The following is a 10,000-nucleotide window of genomic DNA, read 5'->3' on the forward strand; positions in this document are numbered from 1 at the left end:
GCATGCATGTATGCATAATTATATTTACACACTTATATGTATGTACATACATATACACGCACATACATATACACATACATGAGCACACTCACACGCCATCTATGCATATAAATTCATGTGTGTTTCGTCTTTCAACGTTAAAATTATTTCCTCGAACTGTCGTCAGAGGATCCCTTGGGGAGGGGGGACGCCTCTCCCAAAGCCCATCCTCAAGCGCCGCCCGAGCGCCCTTCTCCGGCCCTTGGAAGTAGGAAGGATTTCGCGCGGGAGGCGGGAGCGCGACGCCCTTCGGCTCTCGAGGCGCCCGTGTTTATTCCCACGTGACGTCACAGCCACCGGCAGCACCCGCGGCGTCTGCTCGTTTTGACAAGACGTCTCTCGTTCCCTCTTGTAAACTGTGAGGGCTGAGTGTTCAGGGAAGCTGTCTGGGCGAGGCCGGTCAGACTGCGCCGAAGTGGGAGCGAATATTTGGTTGTTGTTGCGGGCTATTCTCACCGGGCTCACAGCGAGAGAAAGAAGGACAAACAAAAAACAAAAAATTTACTCAGTTCAGTCTGGTCGAGTTTAAAGTTGAGCCACATCGAAAATATCATTGTAATTCTCGCTTTATCGGATTTATAAGCACATCAGGCCATTTCTGCTTGTCATTGTGTTTATTTTTTCATACTCGGAAATCGTGAGTTCAAAATGGCCGACACCGGGGAACCTCTCTGGATCGAACACAGATTACATTATTTTCCTTCGTATATTTATCTTTCTTACCATTTTCTTCTCTCTGTTTTTAGCATACATTCCCCGTGCCTTTCCATTCACATTATTCGCCAATTTTCTTCATAGTTATGCCAACTGAATGAAAATAAAAGTGGGAATTACAGACAAGCAATGCTTGGCTATCAGGGAGCGGGCACGTGCCTCCCTCCCGCGCGAAGCTTACCTCAAGAACCATAGTAAATAATCGGCTCGCACGGCCCAGCAGCCGCGACGAGGCCCTGGCCATCTGGACAATGCAGGTCGCGGTTTGACGTCATTGGATGTGACTTGATGCCTCTTCTTTTTATCCTCAGAAAGTTCTTGCAAGACTGTTTGTTCATCTGCAGCGTATTGATACTCAATAACTTGCAGTTATAATAACGCGACTCCTTATAGGGACTGTGCAGACTCATTTAAATGATTTTCAGCTAAAATTATGCACACACACACACACACACACACACACACACACACACACACACACACACACACACACACACACACACACACACACACACACACATATATATATATATATATATATATATATATATATATTTATTTATTTATAAAGAGTGAAAGTGAGTTACGGATATAGATATATATAAACATAGGTATGTCTTCAAGTTTTCGAAAGCGTTTCAACCAAAGCCTAGTACGAAATAATAACATTAGAAATTCCTAAACCTCATTGTCCACACCTTCCTACACACAAACACGAAGCCTAATATTTGTCCTTTATGAAATATTCTTCGATGTAACCAATAATCTTTCCTACTGACGTTTTCATTTTAACGATTTTCAGATGGATTTCGTCTTTGCAACTGATGCAAGCACTATAGTTTGACTGGTTATCGAATCGCTGACGTCATTTTCACAGACCTGCCATTGGTCGAAACGCTTTTAAAACCTGCTGACTGAAACCTTGTTGCCAATTTATGTGGAACCAATCGAGATTAACCTTTGTTGTAGGTATTTAATTTTTAATCGCGTATCAGTGTATCAGCTATTTATTTTTGCTATTTTGTGTTTGAAATGAGAGACGAATTAACTACACGATAAATGAGTTTTCAAGGTTTTAATCCATTTCGTCTAGTTTTCGGAAGTGGCTCTGAGCATGCGTTATGGCGAATACGTTTTGTACGCCTGGTGTTTTCGTCATTAAGTAACTACTGAGATATGATTTTAGTTAACTTGCATTTTTGAATTGAAGTAAAATGTCACTAAATGCATGCTTTGCCATCTGATAACAAAATCCAATTGCGCGTCCAAGATACAGTCACGTTGTGCGGGGATGTGCTCGAGTTGGAAAGTTTACATAGCGGGTCTGTCCGGATGTGACAAAATGGCTCAGCTTATTGCACAAGGAAAAAAACAAAACAGATTTCACATTTATTCTCGCTGATAATCTACATTCACTAGCTGATTAAATTGATGAAAATCTTACGAGAGCCATCCGCATCACGTAAAATACGATTCTCAGCGTTTCCTCAAACACGAAATTCGCATTGGAAGGGGAAATTCGGACAACTCTGAGACCGTTGTGGCGCTTAAAGGTTTCGTCACCGAAAGCAGAGACACTACTCGACTCCCCTGGCTGGAGGCGGTGGGAACTCGTTACGCCAAGTGTCCCGGAGAGGTTTACGTGTGCTGAAGGAAAGAAAGATTAAGAAAGAAAGAAGAAAAAGGGAAATAACTGATTAAATGTGTTTGAATTATAGTGGAACTTACAAAAATCTAGCTGAACTTTGCCGTTTGCTTTGAGAAACTGTTTGTGTTCAACATGGATATGATTAGGTGAGCCGAGGTGAAGAAATCGAGATAGAGGGAAATGGCATCACAGTCATGGGGTCAGAATAACATGCAGCACATGAAAAACACAAGAATAATTCATTGTATCTTCCACCAGTCCTACATTTCAAATCTAAAAACTGTTTTACCGACATTTGTATAAATTAAGTAGAAACTACAAGCTATATGAACCTTAAACTTGTATATAATTTACCATAACTCCTGTATTGCCATTGATCTGCAATATGCAATCATATAACAGTTGTGCAGGAATTAGATTGTAACGGACTAGGTCAGGGCATTGGAGGTCAGCGAGTCCACGCGTCTCTGAAAACAATAAAAAAATAATAATTAGCATAATGAAATGTATGCAGGTGCAGATAAAGTGTAAACACCAATGTTCGTGTTCGTGTGGGAAAGATGAAATCAAATTGATTCACGATAAAAGGAAAAAGGCTGATGGTAGAATTTAGAAATGGACTAAGAAGTACTAGTGAGCAAGATTCTACACAGACACACCAGAGAATCAATATATATATATATATATATATATATATATATATATATATATATATATATATATATATATATAGACAAACAGACAGAGAGAATGCAATTTATGAATGTCAAGTCAGCTTCAAAATACATCCATCTGCCACGGAATTTTACAAGAGAATTTTTTGCCAAGAACACTTTACACGAGTCTTCGCCCTTTTAAAGATTCCACGAATTTCACCCTAGATCTGCATGTTGAAATCCATCACCTCAAAGGTCTAATCAGCTGCTCCCTGGCTAATGAGCGAACCACCGCGAATCGCAGACCGCCAGTAACTTTTCGCGTAACCTTCTTGGCGATCAAACGAAAAAAAATCATTGAATTATGTCCTCTCCTTTGAGTAATGACCAGTTCTTGTTAGATATCTTTATATAGCCTTGTTTCTCGATAACATGGAAAGTTCTTCATGTATATATATATATATATATATATATATATATATATATATATATATATATATATATATATATATATATATATATATATATATATATATATATATATATATATATATATATATATGTATGTATGTATATACATATATATATTCTCACTCATATCAGCTTTCATCTTAAGGAATGAGACATATTGATTAATGAAAAAATAATAAGAAGAAACATATGGTAAAGATATAACTGGTTTCCAAATGCCAGTATCCTCTGGCTATACATAGACTAATTGCATAAAACACGTATTGAAAATAACGGACTAATGCTAACAACAAAGATCGTAAAAAATAATATGTAGAAAAATGTATTGACTCTTTGTATTCCTCCCTATGACTAGCCTCACGATATCTGTGGTGACTTGAAGGCCAACTAATTGTCATGATAAATATTCAAGCTATCATACACTGACTTTATGACCCCTTTTGTAGAGTTACATTCAAAGCAGAAGATAATTTGTCACGGGACATCAGTTAGAAACATTCCAACAGATGTCGCTTAATCGTGGTGTATTAATATGCCACAGACCAATGATTAGAAATATCCCAATAGATGGCGCTTAGTCGTGGTGTCCTGCTTCCTGCTTGCCGCCCCGTCCACGCAGACCAGTCCCCTCAACGTCGCCGATGACTCCAGCCGCGCTCTCCTTTCACAAGTAAGCTTTTCTCTTTTCTTCTATCGAAGTTTTGAATATTAATGATTCTGGTATAAGGTTTTGAATATAAATTATCCTGGTATAAGGTTTTGAATATAAATGATTCTGGTATAAGGTTTTGAATATAAATGATTCCGGTATGTCTATAGCGATTATGTTATTTGTTAATAAATCGGCGTTTGCTTACGACTTCTCGCAAACAGGAGTGGCCTTTGGAGGTGATGCTGGAGGTGACCGCGAAGAAAGAACTGAGGGAGTTCGTCATGAATTTCCACCTGGACGAGGTGATGTGCTCCTCGAAGGCGCTCTACGAATTGGTCGTCGGAGAGGTACAGTTGGCTAAGACGTTTAGTTTGTTCTTCTCTCGCTGAATCTATAAATCAGATTATTGTGGTTATTCTTGGTATGTTGGGATTAGTATCGTCGTTATTACTATCCGTGTGACAATAGTAATAGGTCATTTTAAGTTCTAAAATGTTCAAGTCTGGATTTTTTGCGGAGGAACAGTTTCCTCTGGATCTGTTCTGTTGTAGATGTTATACTGATCTTTATCCAAGTTATTTTTTCCTATTGCCTCTATTGCTTTCTGGGATAATCTTCACGCTGTGGGCATTTCTCTCCTTTGGTCTTCGTATTTATTTCTGATTTTATTTTGATTTTACCGCCTGGCCTTCTCGTGCCAGTCAAACGATTTTATTAGACGTTAAGTCCTGCAATATTATTTTCTTCTTTTTATGCACGCTAATTTTGAACGTTATATTTTTTATTTTTCTCGTTCAAATGTGTACATTCTTACGCTGTCATGTTTCCCTTTATATTTCATTTTACTCTTCTCAGCGTATGACTTGTAGAGGCGACGGTACATATTTCTTATAGAACATTTTATCGATGCTTGTGCAAAAATATTAGCAAGAATAATTATTATACCTACAACACATTGACAAACTAGTTTTACAAGACTGCAAGCGACCCACCTGACCTGGTGCGGTCATCTACACTAGTATTTTACTCAACCTTTAGGTTGAGTAAATTACTGTTACTAATTAGGAGAAGTTTGTCCAGGTAGATATGGAATATGGGAAAATGGAAAATGAAAAAAACTCCATGATGAGCATCTTTGTAAACATATATATGAATTCTTACAAGGTGGCATCCCGTCTCCAATTTGTGCTTCCCGTGAGCAAGGTACCATAGAATTATCAATTTAAATAAGGAAAAGCGAAATATTTTTGTTTACGGATTATCTGTACGAAACACCAGTTTGGCCAAAAAGAAGATATACATTCTGAGATAAAAGAGACATGATAAAACTGAAATTACAGTCGTCACCTCATTATTTGCAGGCGGTGACGAGATAATACAGTGGAATAGTAAAGGCTATGAACGAATTGGCAGAAAGACAACAGAGGTATAGGGCAGGTCATGGATCACTTCACTTTAAAAGTAACGTATTTACTTCACGTAGGACAGCTGAGTAATGATGAAAAAGTTAATTTAGGGCGATATCTGGAAACATATTTTGGAAAAGTTTCACCTTTACGATCCGGATGACGCGACAGTCACGTCATGAAAAAATGACTTGAGAGGCGGGTCATGGGAAAATCCGCTTGTGAGAATTTCGGCTGAAGGTCGGAGTAACGGGAAAGACTTGCCGCGAGAGGACACAATTCTTAGGGAGTGATTAGACTCATTTGGCGTTTGGAAAGGAATTTTTACTTTTTTCCCATCGGTAAACGAGTGTGGAATGTACTGTTCGTGAGCCACGGCTGAAAGAGCGCAGGCTCTAGGGAGCACGCTATTTCCATGTTCAGGATCCTGTATTACGAAAAGTAAAAAAAAAGACAAGGATAATAAAACCTTACACATAGTTATCATTCTTGCACTGAGCTATGGACTATTTAGAGAGATGGTATAGAGCATGTGCAAGGAAAACGTTCTATTGCCATCTGATTAAAGCAAATCAAATGACAAATATGGATATTGCAAAATGGCCAAAAAGCTATAAACGCTTATGCAGAAAAAGAGAAAACAACATTGCACAGGGGAGGCGTACGTACTTGCCACCGTGTGTTCCCTCACAAACCGAGCACCGTCAGGGCGAGCCTTCACGTGAGCCCAGTGCACGTATTTCGGGCCACGTGACGGCAGTGAAGCATAGATTTTAGGATTAATAAGGCCAAAATATCTTCACCTAACATTACTTTCCTACGTCTCCTTCTCAAATCCACATACTCGCTTCTGGCTAATGTATATACTCTAATGTATATAATGTGTTTATTTAATGTATATATGATATGAATATACTTTGTTATACTCTTCTGTTACAATTATAATGCTTTTGCTTTGAAAGCTATATTCATTCTCATTCTTCATTTTTTATTTTTATTCATATTTTTATCAAGAATGATCAGTACTTTTGGATTTAATTCAGTCCTTCAATTCTTCCTTGTGGCTTTTGGCCTAAATATCTCTACTATTATTGAATGTTGTATCAGTACAACAACGCTGATGTTGTACTGATACAAGTCGTAAAATAATATCTCTGCCATATGTTTTCTGTCTGATATAACGGTTTAAAGACTAGATGGCGAGGCTTGAATTCAAATATCGTCTACTTTTTTATAAAATTCTTTGATATTTTTTTCTTGGGTTATTAATCGCATATTGTTTACTGTTTTCTTTTCTTCACCTTTCCGTCACTAATTTCTGCAAATAATTGGGTCGAAGCTTCAGCAGATCTGTGATACGTATCTGTTCAGTTGTGTTCCCCAGTCGATTTCTTCTTTCTAACTCTGTGTCATTCTTACAATAGATATAGTTACTTTTATTATTTCTTCGGTATTATTTTATTCCGTCTTCTAATCTCTTCTAGTTCTCTTTTTATCTATAAATCATTATAATCAGACTTGATTACATGATTACCTCTCTGGCTAAGCTTTCTGTAATTTACTGATACGTTTATGTAATTGATAACGTGTGCATTATAATCTTTTTCACATCTGTATTCGATTTATATCTATTTCATAATCTGACTCGTGAAATTCTCGTGATTTCTAGCGTTAAGACTATTACTATTGTTTTAATGTCATTAACATATGATCATTATTATTATTGTTGTTACTGTTACTTTATTGTCGTTTATTATCATTATCATTATTATTATCATTTTGAATATTATCATTACGGTTATTATCATTATTATTATTATCATTGTTATTGTTTAAGAATCATTATTATTATTAGTAGAGCAATGGTATTAGTATTACGCCGCTGCTGCTACTACTATTATCCTTACCATGATCATACCAACAACCTCACCAGACAAGAATTTGCGATACCGCAACGACCCTCGTCCTTCCAGGATAGCACCGACCTGGCCGGGTATCAGTGGTGGAGCAGACAGTGCGGCTCCAAGACAGACTTCTCTCTCCTCGGGTTTCCGGACTTCGCTGACGCCTCGCGGGCCAGGGAGCGCCGCGATGCCAACATGGGCGGCGGCAAGCAGTTCTTTGGATGTAAGAGGCTTTGCAAGAGAATACCAAGTTTGGCAACAATGCTTGCGATATTGCTAAGACTATTAATGCTACTGCTGTTATTACTTTTGTCTGTTATTTGAATGACTTCAATTACCTTAACTACTGCTATTTATTATCATTGATATTATGATATTTATATATAACCATAATTTGTCAGGATAATGATTTCCTTCGTCATAATAATCTCAGTAAAATATAGCAATGATATCACTACAAGCACAACTGTCATTCCATATGATCAGCTCCACGGATAATATCCATACCACAATTATCAGTAGTAATAAAAAGCATTTAAAGATAATGTCCAATACACTACATTCTCTCAAGTCCGGAAAACCCCCCTCCCCAGTGACCCCCAAAGAGTGGAAGAAAATCGGCAAACTGATCACCAAAATGTGCTGCAAACCCATAAAGACGATGGTGGAACTACCGACGGGAGGCGACTTGAATGTGCAGCTGAAGCCCTCCTGCGTCGCCGTCAGGAGGTGCTCGGGCTGCTGCGACTCCCCGCTGTTCGAGTGCCGTCCGACGAAAGTCACTGAGAAGAAGTTTAAGGTGGTTGCGGTTTGGTATTGTTCTTATTGTCACCATCGTCGCCATTACCATTTTTATTCTGTTATCACTATCGTCTTTATTGGCATTATTTGTTTTCAGTCATCGTTATGTCATTATTATTAGCTTTATTATCGTCATCATCATCAGTATCATTCTTATTCTTATTATCACAGCTATCATCATTATCATTCTTATTCTTATTATCACCACCATCATCATTACATTATCACTATCTCATTGTTATTCTTCTCATCAACAATATCAATATCATTATCACCACCACCATCAACATCATCATAATCACTTTTTTTTCATTATTACCACCATCATCATTATTTCTATCTATCATCGTTATCATTATCATTTTTATAATCAGCAGCAGCGTCATTAGAGAAGGATTTTGCATAAGCCACGACAACGGTTTTGGCGAAGGTGATTTTGGTTTGGAAGTTGTGTTCTGTTTATCGTTTTGTTTGGTCGATGATTATTTGGTGTATTTCCTTTATTCATCGAGAAAAAAAAACGTGCATGTTACGAGGAAATTAAAGAGAGAAAGAGAGAGAGAGAGTGAGTAAGTGAGAAGAAAGAGAGTGTGTGAGTAAATGAGAGAGGGAAGAAAGCTAGAGAGAATGAGTAAGTGACAGAAGAGAGAGAGAGAGTAAGTGAGACAAGAGATACAGAGAGACGGACAAAACCCTTTGGCACAGTGAAGAAAAAAGGAAAATATCCGCACCCACAGACAACCTCACCAATTCTTTCTCTCTCAGAACCCTTCCATATAGAACGAACATCTCAGACTGATAAAAAAAATCCTACTCAAAATCACCTACATAAGAGAAGATAAATAAATGAATAAATAAATAGATAAAATAGAATAAACTTTTTCTTATCTTTCATTTCTCGTTCTTCAGGTAAATAAATAAAATAAAATAAGATTTTTTCTTATTTTTACTTTCTCGTTCTTCAGGTCATTGCGATGGGCAGTGAGGTTCCTTCGAGAAAAGTCCGGGTCGATGAACACAAAGCATGCGAGTGTTCGTGCAGAGTAAGTCTGGCTTTCTTTGATTGTTTGACGTTGTTTGTGTTGGTTCATTTTTTTCTTAATTAATTTTTTCTTGTCGATGTAGATATTTTTACATTTTATTGTTTATGTGACTTTTTTTTGGCTCTATTGTTTTATGTAGTTGTTCTTTTTTATTGTTTGCATGTCTTTTTTATTGATTGCGTGACATTCTTAGTTGTTTTTTTCTTTTACTTTTCTTTTGGGATATATTCTAATTTGTTTTTTGTATTAGTTACCCTTATTTGTTTTATTTCTTTTTTGTCTTGGTTTTGTCGTCCTTCTTTCTCTTGTTGATTTGCTCATTTGGATTTGTTCCATTTCTTTGTTGTTGTTTATTTGCTTTTTTGTATTTGTTTTCTTTTCTTACGTTTGTTTCTCTACATTATTTATATTTCTTTGCTCTTATTTCTGTAAATACAGAATGGATGTTACATCTCCATGGACATTTCTTTAGATTTTTTATATCAATTTATTTCTACAATCATTTATTTGTTATTTTATATATATATATATATATATATATATATATATATATATATATATATATATATATGTATATATATGTATATATATGTATATATATATATGTATATATGTATATATATATATATTATTGTGATTATATTGATCTATCATTATTATGTATAT

General features: G+C 36.6%; 1 protein-coding gene across 1 annotated transcript in view; it reads left to right on the forward strand.

Moving 5' to 3' along the window:
* The first annotated feature begins 2,322 nt into the window (after positions 1-2,322).
* LOC113804841 (vascular endothelial growth factor A) overlaps positions 2,323-10,000 on the forward strand; it is a 9,127-nt gene continuing 1,449 nt past the window's right edge. Inside the window, exons 1-6 of the mRNA XM_027355752.2 lie at positions 2,323-2,547; positions 4,096-4,198; positions 4,402-4,527; positions 7,560-7,713; positions 8,084-8,289; positions 9,257-9,334. Of these exons, the coding sequence (XP_027211553.2) occupies positions 2,534-2,547; positions 4,096-4,198; positions 4,402-4,527; positions 7,560-7,713; positions 8,084-8,289; positions 9,257-9,334 (681 nt within the window). The 5' untranslated portion in view covers positions 2,323-2,533. The remainder of the gene's footprint in view (positions 2,548-4,095; positions 4,199-4,401; positions 4,528-7,559; positions 7,714-8,083; positions 8,290-9,256; positions 9,335-10,000) is intronic.

This window comes from Penaeus vannamei, chromosome 30 (assembly GCF_042767895.1).
Source record: "Penaeus vannamei isolate JL-2024 chromosome 30, ASM4276789v1, whole genome shotgun sequence".
NCBI classification, from domain to species: Eukaryota; Metazoa; Arthropoda; class Malacostraca; order Decapoda; family Penaeidae; genus Penaeus; species Penaeus vannamei.